Source organism: Oncorhynchus mykiss, chromosome 4 (genome assembly GCF_057628025.1).
Source record: "Oncorhynchus mykiss isolate SJ-2025 chromosome 4, ASM5762802v1, whole genome shotgun sequence".
Taxonomy (NCBI): domain Eukaryota; kingdom Metazoa; phylum Chordata; class Actinopteri; order Salmoniformes; family Salmonidae; genus Oncorhynchus; species Oncorhynchus mykiss.
The window spans coordinates 41,591,224-41,604,995 of NC_143025.1; the positions used below are offsets into that span (position 1 = coordinate 41,591,224).

General features: G+C 42.8%; 1 protein-coding gene across 1 annotated transcript; it reads left to right on the top strand.

The window, feature by feature from the left end:
- Positions 1-312: 312 nt before the first annotated feature.
- dmrt2b (doublesex and mab-3 related transcription factor 2b) lies at positions 313-10,233 on the top strand. The gene is made up of 3 exons (XM_021599696.3): positions 313-991; positions 2,007-2,106; positions 9,102-10,233. The coding sequence occupies exons 1-3, from the start codon at positions 635-637 to the stop codon at positions 9,938-9,940; spliced, it is 1,296 nt and encodes a 431-aa protein (XP_021455371.2). The 5' UTR covers positions 313-634; the 3' UTR covers positions 9,941-10,233.
- Positions 10,234-13,772: the final 3,539 nt, after the last annotated feature.

Consider the following 13,772-nt stretch of genomic DNA (forward strand, 5'->3'; position numbering starts at 1 on the left):
ATGGTGTGTCACAAACTGGATAAAGGGGTGTAGTTATTCCTTCATTATGAAAATTATGTAATATTCCATATTTGTTTTGGAAAGTTTGGACATACAAATCACTCATATTTTTTGTTGTTGAAATTAGTGCATAATCAATTTGATAAAGGGAAGACTAAAATAAACGAAATTGGAAAATACCTTAATTTATCCAACTAGTAGTGTTTACTGTCAAGTGCGTGTGCTCCGTGGGCAGGAGGGGTTAACCTGGATTAAATGTCCAATTGATGACGTTGGAGAAGTATGGAGATTCGCAACGTTGGGAAGCCCAATAAAATGTGGTGTGGTCTGCTGTCTGACGGTAGGTAGGGCAAGTTGACTGTGGTGTGAGCAAACATATCCTACCACAGTAGCTGTCTCACCAGCCAGGAGCCCAACAGTGTCAGTGCGACTCGCCTCTGTTCTCGGAAACAACCCTGTCAAACGTCAGAGAACAGCGGAGAGTTTAACGTTTCAAAAGTCTCGTCTCCCTGCTCAGAGGAATTTAGGGTATGTGTGTCGTCACAGCCAAACGAAACAGTGCACTTCGACAACGTTAACAACTTGTAAAGTTGGAAATACAGCACTGCAACGGCGTGGAAGACATTTCTCATAGATGTCCACTCAATTGGAAAGAGGCCTACAGCTAGAGAAGACCAGACTTAATGCGCTGAAACTCGAATTGGGTGAGGAGATTGATGTTGAGAGTCTTGACGGATGCCTGCCCGAGGGGCGGCACGGCGACGCGGAGAAAGGAGCGAAGGTGGCCGAGGAGCAGACAGCGACGCAGCGCAAAATGACCCGCAGCCCCAAATGCGCCCGCTGTCGGAACCACGGCGTCGTGTCTTGTCTCAAAGGCCACAAACGCTTCTGTCGCTGGCGTGACTGCCAGTGCACAAACTGTATGCTCGTGGTGGAGCGGCAGCGGGTGATGGCTGCGCAAGTCGCCCTGCGGAGACAACAGGCGACAGAGGTGAGCCATGCGGCAGGGACATTCGTAATATACTGGTGGGATAGAATTTAAGAAAGATAATTTTTATATAATCTAGGCCAAAATGATGCAACCCTGTGAGCAGGACCAGCGAAATTAAGGACTATGAAATAACACATATGGATAAGCAAATTAATATGCATTGCTATTTTCCTTTAGTGATAATGAAAACAAAAAAACGATATTGTTCACTTTTACATAAAAACCATAGGCTGTTTTTGCTTAACATTTCTGGATAGTTCATGTTAAAAAAAAAATAAATGCAGTTATTCCACTCATAAAACGAATTTGTTTACACAGCATTTTGTCATATGAATTATAGGCTTTACACCAGGGAAACTAACATATCATTATTCTGTAACAAACTAGCCTATAATATATCACATGGCTATGGCTATGACCGTATGCCTACCATGTACAGTACCTGCCTGTATTTACTGCTCTAGTGTTTTTAAGATATATTGCCTTAAGTAATTTCGCCATGGGGTTAATGCATACAGTGCTTTCAGAAAGCATTCAAACCCCTTGACTTATTCCATATGTTGTTGTGTTACAAAGTGGGACTAAAATGGATTTAAGTCTTTTTTTTTCAATGATCTACACAAAATACTCTAATGTCAAAGTGGATTGAATCTTTTTTTTCTTCTCACCTATCTACAAACAATACCCCACAATGACAAGGTAAAATACTGTTTTTAGATTAAAAATATATATATTGCAAATGAAAGAAATATCCATACTTTGTAGAAGCAGCTTTGGCTGCAATTACAGCGTCTTGGGTATGTCTGTATCAGCTTTGCAGATCTGGATTTTGGGATTTTTCTCCCCATTGTTCCTTGCAGATTTTCCTCAAGATCTGTTAAATTAGATGGGGAGCGGCGGTGACCAGCAATCTTCAAGTTTTTCCACAGATTTTCAATGGCCCAACCAAAGCCCTGACTTGAATATTATGTAAATATAATTTAATGTATGTTACTTCTACCCCGTTCCTTTGCAGGGTAAGAAAGTGATCAGGGGAGCAGCCACACCATTCCGTCGCACCGCTTATCAGCGCTACACCAGAGCACCTAGCATCTTAGCAAAGAGTATCCTAGAGGGTAGGTATCAGTGATAGGCGTGCTTCAGTAGGTGATCTGGTCTAGCTAACAGTAGTCTATCCTATACAGTGCCTTCAGAAAGTATTCACACCCCTTGAATTACAAAGTGGGTCTAAAATGGATTTAATAGTATTTTTTTCCCCCAACAATCTACACAAAATACTCTGTAACGTCAAAGTGGAACAAAATGTAAAAACATTTGTAAAAATAAATAAATAAATAAAAATAAACACTAATATATCTTGATTAGGTAAGTATTCATCCTCAAATAAAATCAAATGTTATTTGTCACAATGCGCCGATAACAATAGGTGAAACCTACCGTGAAACCAACAAAGCAGTTCAAGAAATAGAGTTAAGAACATTTTAACTAAATAAACTAAAGTAAAAAAATAAATAACAATAATGATGCTATTTACACAAGGTACCAGCACCGAGAAAATGTGTGGGGGGGGCACAGGTTACTCGTGGTAATTTGTAAAGTGACTATGCATAGATAATAAAAAGCTAGTAGCAGCGGTGTAAAATCAAAGGGGCAGGGGGATCAATGTAAATAGTCCAGGTGGCCATTTGATTAATTGTTTAGCAGTCTTATGGCTTGAGGGTAGAAGCTATTAAGGAGCCTTTTGGTCCTAGACTTGGCGCTCCAGTACTGCTTGCCGTGCGGTAGCAGAGGGAACAGTCTATGACTTGGGTGACTGGAGTCTTTGAATTTTTGGGGGGCCTTCCTCTGACAGCGCCTAGTACATAGGTCCTGCATGTAAGGAAGCTTGGCCCCAGGGATGTACTGGTTGTACGCACTACCCTCTGTAGCACCTTAGGGTCAGATGCCGAGCAGTTGCCATACCAGGCGGTGATGCAACCGGTCAGGATGCTCTCGATGATGCAACTGTATGACCTTTTGAGGATCTGGGGACCAATGCCAAATCTTTTCAGTCTTCTGAGGGGGAAAGGTGTTGTTGTGCCCTCTACTGTCTTGGTGTGTTTGGACCAAGATAGTTCATTGGTGATGTGGACACTAAGGAACTTCAAACTCTCTTCAAACTGGGGGCGGCCTGTCAGGAAGTCCAGGATCCAGTTGATGAGGGAGGTGTTTAGTCACAGGGTCCTTAGTTTAGTGATGAGCTTCGTGGGTACTATGGTGAACAGCATGCTCACATACAGTGAGGAGAACAAGTATTTGATACACTGCCGATTTTGAAGGTTTTCCTACTTACAAAGCATGTAGAGGTCTGTATTTTTTTTAATCATAGGTACACTTCAACTGTGAGAGACGGAACCTAAAACAAAAATCCAGAAAATCACATTGTATGATTTTTAAATAATTAATTTGCATTTACAGACCTGATAGTTTTTCTTTAAGAAGCCCTCCTGTTCTCCACTCATTACCTGTATTAACTGCACCTGTTTGAACTCGTTACCTGTATAAAAGACACCTGTCCACACACTCAATGAAACAGACTCCAACCTCTCCACAATGGACAAGACCAGAGAGCTGTGTAAGGACGTCGGGGTTAAAATTGTAGACCTGCACAAGGCTGAGATGGGCTACAGAACAATAGGCATGCAGCTTGGTGAGAAGGCAACAACTGTTGGCCCAATTAGTAGAAAATGGAAGAAGTTCAAGATGATGGTCAATAACCCTCGGTCTGGGGCTCCATGCAAGATCTCACTTTGTTGGGCATCAATAATCATGAGGAAGGTGAGGGATCAACCCAGAACTACATACCAGGACCTGGTCAATGACCTGAAGAGAGCTGGGACCACAGTCTCAAAGAAAACCATTAGTAACACACTACACCGTCATGGATTAAAATCCTGCAGCGCACGCAAGGTCCCCCTGCTCAAGCCAGCGCATGTCCAGGCCTGTCTGAAGTTTGCAAATGACCATCTGGATGATCCAGAGGAGGAATGGGAGAAAGTCATGTGGTCTGATGAGACAAAAATACAGCTTTTTGGTCTAAACTCCACTCGCCGTGTTTGGAGGAAGAAGAAGGATCAGTACAACCTCAATAACACCATCCCAACCGTGAAGCATGGAGGTGGAAACATCATTCTTTGGGGATGCTTTTCTGAAAAGGGGACAAGACGACTGCACCATATTGAGGGGAGGATGAAGGGGGCCATGTATCGTGAAATCTTGGCCAACAACCTCCTTCCCTCAGTAAGAGCATTGAAGATGGATCGTGGCTGGGTCTTCCAGCATGACAACGACCCGAAACACAGTGCCAGGGCAAATAAGGAGTGGCTCCGTAAGAAGCATCTCAAGGTCCTGGAGTGGCTTAGCCAGTCTCCAGACCTGAACCCAATAGAAAATCTTTGGAGGGAGCTGAAAGTCCGTATTACCCAGCGACAGCCCCGAAACCTGAAGGATCTGGAGAAGGTCTGTATGGAGGAGTGGGCCAAAATCCCTGCTGCAGTGTGTGCAAACCTGGTCAAGAACTACAGGGAACGTATGATCTCTGTAATTGCAAACATAGGTTTCTGTACCAAATATTAAGTTAGGCTTTTCTGATGTGTCAAATACTTATGTCATGCAATAAAATGCAAATGAATTACTTAAAAATCATACAATGTGATTTTCTGGATTTTTGTTTTATAATCCGTCACTCACAGTTGAAGTGTACCTATGATAAAAATTACAGACCTCTACATGCTTTGTAAGTAGGAAAACCTGCAAAATTGGCAGTGTATCAAATACTGTACTTGTTCTCCCCACTGTAGGTGTTCCTTTTGTCCAGGTGGGAAAGGGCAGTGTGGAGTGTGATTGAGATTACGTCATCTGTGGATCTGTTGGAGCGGTATGCGAATTGGAGTGGGTCTAAGGTTTCCGTCATGATGCTGTTGATGTGAGCCATGACCAGCCTTTCAAAGCACTTCATGGCTACCGACGTGAGTGCTATGGGGCGGTAATCATTTAGGAAGATTACCTCCACTTGCTTGGGCACAACGACTATGGTGTTCTGTTTGAAACATGTAGGTATTACAGACTCGGTCAGGGAGAGGTTGAAAATGTAATTGAAGACACTTGCTAGTTGGTCCGTGCATGCTTTGAGTGCTCGTCCTGGTAATCCGTCTGGCCCACATCGGCTATGGAGAGCGTGATCACACAGTTGTCCGGAACAGGTGGTGCTCTCATGCATGTTTCAGTGTTGCTTGCCTTGAAGCGAGCATAACAGGCATTCAGCTCATCTGGTAGGCTTGCATCACTGGGTAGCTCTTGGCTGGGTTTCCCTTTATAGTCCGTAATAGTTTTCATGCCTTGCCACATCCGACGAGCGTAAGAGCCAGTTAGTAGGATTCAATCTTAGTCCTGTATTGACGCTTTGCCTGTTTGATGGTTCGTCTGAGGGCATAGCGTCATTTCTTATAAGTGTCCGGATTAGTGTCCCGCTCCTTGGAAGTGGCAGCTCTAGCCTTTAGCTCGGTGGGGATGTTGCCTATAATCCATGACTTCTGGTTGGGATATGTACGTACAGTCACCTTGGTTGACGACGTCGTCTATGCACTTATTGATGAAGCCGGTGACTGAGGTGGTATACTCCTCAATGGCATTGGATGAATCCCGGAACATATTCCAGCCTGTAATAGCAAAACAGTCCTGTAGTGTAGCATCCGCATCATCTGACCACTTCCGTATTGAGCGAGTCACTGGTACTTCCTGCTTTAGTTTTTGCTTGTAAGCAGGAATCAAGAGGATAGAATTATGGTCAGATTTGTGAAATGGAGGGCGAGGGAGAGCTTTGTATGAGTCTCTGTGTGTGGAGTAAAGATGGTCTAGAGTTTTTTTTCTCCTCTGGTTGCACGTGACATGCTGCTCGAAATGAGGTCAAATGGATTTAAGTTTGCCTGCATTAAAGTTCCCAGCCAGTTGGAGTGACGCTTTTGGATGAGCATTTTCTTGTTTACTTATGGCCTTATACAGCTCTTTGAGTGTGTTCTTAGAGTCAGCATCGGTTTGTGGTGGTAAATAGATGGCTATGAATAATATAGGTGAGAACTCTCTTGGTAGATAGTGGGGACTACAGCTTATCATGAGGTATTCTACCTCAGGCGAGCAATACCTCGAGACTTCTTTAATATTTGGCATCGCGCACCAGCAGTTATTGACAAATAGACACACACCCCTGCCCCTCGTCTTATGAGACATAGCTGCTCTGTCCTGCCGATGCATGGAGAAGCCAGCCAGCTTTATATTATCCGTGTCGTCGTTTAGCCACGTCTTGGGGAAACATAAGATATTACAGTTGTTTATGTACCGTTGGTAGGATAGTGTTAATCGTAGATCGTCCAGTTTGTTTTCCAACTGCACGTTGGCCAATAATACAGAGGGTAGTGGTGGTTTACCTACTCGTCGGCAAATTCTTACAAGGCACCAGACCTCTTCATGCAGATAACAGGGATTCGGGCCTTGTCTCGTCAAAGCAGTATATCCTTCGCGTCAGACTTATGAGTTACAAACAATGCGACAAAACAAACAAAATAGCACAGTTGGGTCAATACATGTTAAAATCCCCTTTGGCATCGATTACAGCGGTGAGTCTTTCTGGGTAAGTCTAAGTGCTTTCCACACTGGGATTTCGTGTGAAATCCCTGAGCGGGTTCCTTCCTCTCTGGCAACTGAGTTTGGAAGGATGCCTGTATTTGTGGTAGTGACTGGGTGTATTGATACTCCATCTAAAGTGTAATGAATAACGTCATGCTCAAAAGGAATATTCAATGTCTTTTTTATTTTTTTAACCAATCTACCAACCTTTCTTTGGGAGGCATTGGAAAACCTCCCTTGTCTTTGTGGTTGAATCTGTGTTTTAAATTCACTGTTCGACTGAGAGGCCTTACAGATAATTGTATGTGTGGGGTACAGAGATGTGGTAGTCATTCAAAAATGATGTAACCTTTTACTGCAGTGGGCTAAATCAGGTTCACACAGAGTGTTTCTTGGTAGTCTTAAACAAATCTGTTTTGACACAGAAGTATACACCACACACACATGGTTATGGGCTTAAACAAAATAAGACACCTGTATCATTTTGAGTTTGCATCCCAATATTACACTATACCACAGCATTGTTGATTACTCGTTTCTGATTGGCTAGGAATGCATTCTAGAATGGACATTAAAACCCAATAACGGGACAGTTGCAAAAGATATCAGAACAGTTGGAAAAAATATCAGGACAACTTGCAATCATGACCCAATAATATACGCCTACACATTGCTGCAAAATTACAGAAAGCTAAACCAACAACCACACAAATGGAAATAGGTTACATTGTAAACGCAGGTCCAATAAGGAAAGAACATAGCTAGCTAGCAAAGATTTGTTTTTGCAGAGACATTTTTTTTGGAGCATCTGATGACCTAACGTGGTGAGTGATGAACATGAATTTCTCCTGTCCCCCTCCACCGCTAATGCTTTCAAATCCTTCCACGTTTCTAGTTTTACCAGCTGTTTTTAGCAACTGATTTCTGAATTTGGTTTTCATATTGGCAGGTTTGCTAGCAACAAACTATTTAGCTATTTTCTTGCCTAGTGTTTGACATGCAACGCAATCTCCTCGTAATTAACAGTCAGTATTGACGAGTGTTCGGACAAGGAGGCAAACTTTTCTAGCTATGCCAAGCAAAATCAGGCATTATCAGCTCATTGTTATGGATGTATCCAAATGAATGTGAATATAAAACAGCTAATTTGCTGTTATTCTGGCTGCAGAGGTCGTGAATGTGTTAGCCGTAGCTAGCTGGTTAGCTAGCAAGCAGAGGATACGAATGTATCCAGCGAGCATGGCAACGGAAGATAAAGAACGAACGACCGGGTCGCGTCAATAAATATCGAACTAATCGAACATATGACTGGGTCGTGTCTCTAGCAACCAAAAGAGGAGAAAGTATGAATGAGCTTCTTTTTTTAAAATGAAAATATCAACAAACAAAATGTAATTTCTACCGGTAAATATGTGCTTATCGTTGTTTTCTTTGTCAACTGTGGTATAAGTGGGATAAAAGCCTCCGTTCTGTACATTACCTTGGAAAAATGAACTCGACTCTCTCGTTCGGATGTATCGTCCATTATTTCCAAGGTAATGTACAGAACGGAGGCGTTTAACCCTTAGTTATATAAAATACATCACTGAAGATTGAACTATAACACCATCTGACATATAAACACCAGATAAAAAAAAAATATATATATATATATTATGAAATTATGAAAGTACAGAGTGAGTCCTTGCAACTTATTATTTGTGACTAGTTAAACACATTTTTACTCCTGAACTTTAGGCTTGCAATAACTAAGGGGTTGAATACTTATTGGCTCATGACATTTCAGCTTTTAAAACATTAATCATTTGTAGACATTTCGAAAACATAATTCCACTTTGACTTTATGTGTAGGCCAGTGACAAAAAAAAAAACTAATTGAATCCATTTTAAATTCAGGCTGCAGCACAAGAAAATGTGAAAAAAATGTTAAGGGGTGTAAATACTTTATGAAGGCACTGTAGATTAGAGGATGAAGCTTCATTAGCATCTAGCTCATTACCCCATCTCCTGTCTCAGACCAGACAGTGGGCTACACCACACGGGATAAGTCAGTAATTACACTGCCTGTTTCGTCTATAGGGACTAGATCTGTTTGTATTTTATTTATGGTAATTACAATTATGCAAATGGTGGTTATGGAATTACAAGCTGTGTTTACCAGCGAGCGGCTGGGAGACAAAATGATGAGGTCATGTTACCTCTACGTTCCCCTGAGTAAGCACATGAACATGTACACACACTAGAGCAATGTCATCACAGTTGTGTTTAGAGCATCTACTTTGGCTTTATGAATTTCAACTTCATTTACCTAAATAAAGTTGGTAAATTAATGTGTTCATTGTTTAACTTCCTATTTGGTAGATTTAAGTTATTATAAGTGAAACAGACTGTGTTCTCAAGGTAATCATTATACAACTTAATGACATCAGTGTTGTACATTACCCAATAGGGTACAAACTCCCTATGGCGGAGGACGGCCCCTGGTCCAAGCGACGTCACTTCCCCTCTGTCAGTACCAGGATGAGGAAGAGGAGGGCGTTTGCTGATAAGGAGCTGGAGACTGTGATGCTGGAGAGAGAGCTGAGACAGAGAGAGCTGGAGGACATATCAGGTCTCACCCTGCTTCACCCCCCAGCCCTGGCAGTGATGCCCGCCTCCCCCCACCACTGCTGCCCACACAAGGACCCTGGGGCATCCACCTACGTGCCTGTGTACAAATACAAACCGGGCCCTGTGCTGTATGAGTGTGACTTCCACTGTTACCAGGAAGAGCTCAAGGCCAGATCAGCAGAAAGCGGTTATAATTATGGTCAGTTCATGTCAAAGTGTAACTCTAACTCTGGGGTTCTGGAACACATGGAGCAAGCCAGGGAGAGAGCACTGGAGAGCTGGGAGTGCTCCAGGAAGAGGGAGAGCTGTCGAGAGCCGTTACCCGTGCCCTTACTACAACTCCAACAGCGGGGGAGTAGTTATTCTGAAGGCTCAGCTGATCTGGACAAGGATAAGGCCGTGCCAAAATGGGTCAAAGACGATCCAACCGTTCCAACGGCCATCATGCCAAAAATAGCCATCACACACTCTGACTTTCCCTCTGAACCAAAGCATATGTTTCAGGGAGAGGTAGAACCCTACAAACCCAGCAGGTTCCCAGAGCCTCACTTCCTCACACCCAAGGACTGGTCAGCAGGTGGGATTAGGCATCATGACGGGCCTCAGATCAACTCAATGAAACCCACAGTGGTGAGGCGGCCATTACCGTTCTCAGTGGAGTCATTGCTGAGGGCCTGAGGAACTCATGTCCATAAGTGCATTTTCTATTAACAACACTGGTTACTGTAAAATGCATAACGAGTGAAATAATGTATTTAAGAAAATAAGTATACCCAAATCTATGTCAGTATTTAGTTTTAAAAAATGTGCTCAGCATTTTTCAAAGGATTGTAAGATAGTATTTTTAGAGCACAAGATACATTGGGATCCAAAATAAATGACACCCTTGATAAAGATGAGCAATAATGACTGTTGTATAAAGTAAATAATAAAGATTCTGTGCTATAATGTGCAGTGCCTTCAGGAAGTGTTCATACCCCTGGACTTTTTCACATTTTCTTGTGTTGCAGCCTGAATTCAAAATTGATTTAATTGTTGTTGTTTTTCTCACCCAATACCCCACAATAACAAACAGATTTTTTTGTTTCACCAAATACAGAAATATCTCATTTACATAAGTATTCACACGCTATTCAGGTGCATCCAATTTCCTTTGAACATCCTTGAGATGTCACCAGAACTTCATTGGAGTCCACCTGTGGCCAGTTCAATTGTTTGGACATGATTTAGAAAGAAACACATCTGTCTAAGGTCCCACAGTTGACAGTGCATGTCAGAGCAGAAACTATACTATGAAGTCCAAGGAACTGTCCGTAGATCTCCTAAATATAATTGTGATGAGGCATATACAGTACCTGGGAAGAGTGTAAAACAATTTCTAGAGTGTTGAAAGTTTTCAAGAGCACAGTGATGACCAACAACCCATTGACCACTCGGACAGAACTGCATAGTTCCTTGGCTGACGTGGAAGAACCTGCCAGAAGGACAACAGTCTCTACAGCACTTAACCAATCTGGGCTTTATGGGAGAGTGGCCAGACGGAAGCCAATCCTGATATAAAAGAAACATGACAGCACACCTGGAGTTTGCAAAAAAGGCACGTGAAAGACATAGGCAAAAGATTCTGTGGTCTGATGAGACTATTTGGCCTGAAAATGTAACTATTTGGCCTGTATGCAAGGCGCTATTGTCTGGAGAAAACCAGGCACAGCTCATCACCCGTTTAACATGGCAGCAACATGCTATGGGGATGCTTTTCAGCAGCAGGGACTGGGAGACTGGTAAGGATAGAGGGAACAATAAATGGAGCCAAATACAGGCAAATCCTTCACGACAACCTGCTTCAGAGTGCAAACAACCTTAGACTGGGGGCGAACATTTACTTTCAAACCGAACAATGATCCCAAGCATTGAGCCAAAGCAACGCTGGAATGGCTTCAGGACAAGAATGTGAAAGTCCTTAAGTGGCCCAGCCACAGCCCAGATTTGAATCCCATTGAGAATCTTGAAGATAGCCGTTTACCACCCTCCCCTTCTAATTTAACAAAGCTTGAGAAAATCTGCAAGGAAGAATGGGAGAAAATCTCCAAATCCAGACGTGCAAAGCTGGTACAGACATACCCAAGACGACTCAAAGCTGTAATCGCCGTCAAAGGTGGTTCTACAAAGTATTGATTCAGGGGTGTGAATACTTATGTAAATGAGATATTTCTGTATTTCATTTTTGTTTTCACACATGAAAGTTCTTAGAAAAATGTCAAATAGATAGCTCAGTGATTGAACTGTTGCCCAAAGCGTTTGTCTCGAATCACAGTATCCACACTGCCTGCTCCTGTCCTCCCTCTCAGGGCTAACACTGTCAAAATAAACTCTGTGGTGTTCAAAAATCCCTTTAATTCTAAAGAAAACTAACAGAGAAAGGAGTACATGGGGAGGCAGGTGGCCTGCAGCTCTCAGAGAGAGAAAGAACATTAGAAACCAAAGAGAAACACCTCCAAGCCTGTTCAACACTTTTCTAGTCCCCTATATACATGTTATAACATATATTAATACCAAACAATTGCATCATTCCATGCCTTTGTTCAAAAATAGAACACACACACACACACACACACACACACACCCTTTCTTTAGTCAGATCAGACAGAGACAGGATAGGGAGGGGCTGGTGCCAGCAATACCTACCCAGCAAACCAACATTTGTCCTACTGTATGAATGTTCCCTGAACATTCATTATGTTGCGGCAAAGGTTCTCCTAACAAAAACTATCCAGTTGTGCTGATGATTATACTATCCAGTTGTCTATATGATTATAGATTGTATAAAACATTCACCTGATGTAGCAAGAACCTTCCCAGAACGTTGCTCTCACATTTTGTTGTGGTGGTATGCTATAAAAACATTACTGGTACATTGTGTTATTACATTACCTGGAAGACTAATGAGAACATTTGGGCAATGTTCTGTGGTGGTTGATACAGATGTCGTGCACAACCTTCCAAGGATATTTCGTTTAAACATTTTCTGAAAGAAATGTTGGGATGTTATCATCCTATTGTTAGACAAAGCCCTAACTAGAACTAGAATCTTGGGAATCTTCGCTAATGTTCTGTGAATGTCCCAGGTTTGCTGGGTAGGCAACATACGTTGTTCTTTATGCTACGCCAAGCTTGACACTACTTGGGTTTGTTTCAACCCGCAGCTGATCTGCATCCTTCACTATGTTTTCTTTCTTCTCGCTTTCTTGTCCTCCATTGTAACCTGGGCGATATGAAATCCAGATAGTTTTGACAACTCTGGACTGTGTGGCGTCAACCGTGTGGCGATAGCACACTGCTCCGGTCTTTGTGTGTCGCTCACTATCTCAACACATCTCGGAATGCAGAAAGATAGGCCTTTCCCTCTCTTTTCTCTCTCAGGCCTTTCATAGACAGTAGGCTCTGCACTGAAGAGAGAGAGGTGTGCCCACCAGTGCCAATGACAGACAGAACAGAAGAACGTGGTGTCTGTCTTCAATTTAGTCTATCAATGTGGATTTAGCAATATTAAGACGTTAAAAATTACCATTCTCACCGTAGTAGTTAAACACAAGCACCCCTCACTAAGGGAGATAATGACTCGTGTAAAGAATAATACATGGGATATAAATACATTTTTCCCCTCGCAAAGACGAAGACCCAATCATTCATCCCCACATTCCATTTTGGGGCATCTTTAGAACGGTGTGCTGTGGGTTTAATAGATTGTGACTTCACTCAGAATGCTAGTCGTGTCCCATTTCTCATTAGGATTGTTTGGGACAGAAATATTAGCCATATTGTTCCCTGTCTGCTCTTTGGAAACGTCTGAATCGGCTTCCTATCAGCAGTTTATTAAAAAAAAATCTTTGTTTGGCCTGGGTCGTGTGTGCGTGCGTGCGGCCAGTATCTGACAGAGCAGTTCGATGCTGCTTTAAACACAATCCGATTCATAACAGCTCTACAAAACAGCTTCAACCTCCAGTCTTTTGTCACCCACCTTTTTGGCTGCTTTCAGATTCCTCCGCCCGCTTATACCTCTTTTCCATTTTAGCCATATTCATTTCAGAGAGATGGTTTTAAAAAGCTTGCTTTGGCCCTCAAGCTCTGCTTCCTTTACTAAACACACCACTGCTTGGCTTGTAGCAGACCCTGACCAAACTGTTATTTCAAACACAGACCAAGCCTCTCTCCAACCCCAACCTCACAACCGCCACAGGTTTACTTACTCTGCTGGCCTAGCGCAGCGCCTAGCATGAAGCCACCGGCCCGCAATGTTAGTGTAATGTATATAGTAGTGTCTGAGATCCCCTGACAGGTCATGAGCAACGATTAGTATCAGAGACAACATGGAGGCTCTTTGATCCAGCTCCTCTGACTCTGGGATTTTCTGGATTCGGCCCTGTTCTTGAGTTTGGCAGGCAGGCTCACACCCCGGAAGGTCCCGGAGCCCTGGCTGTCCCAGTTCAAGAACTCTGGCCCTCTACCTCAA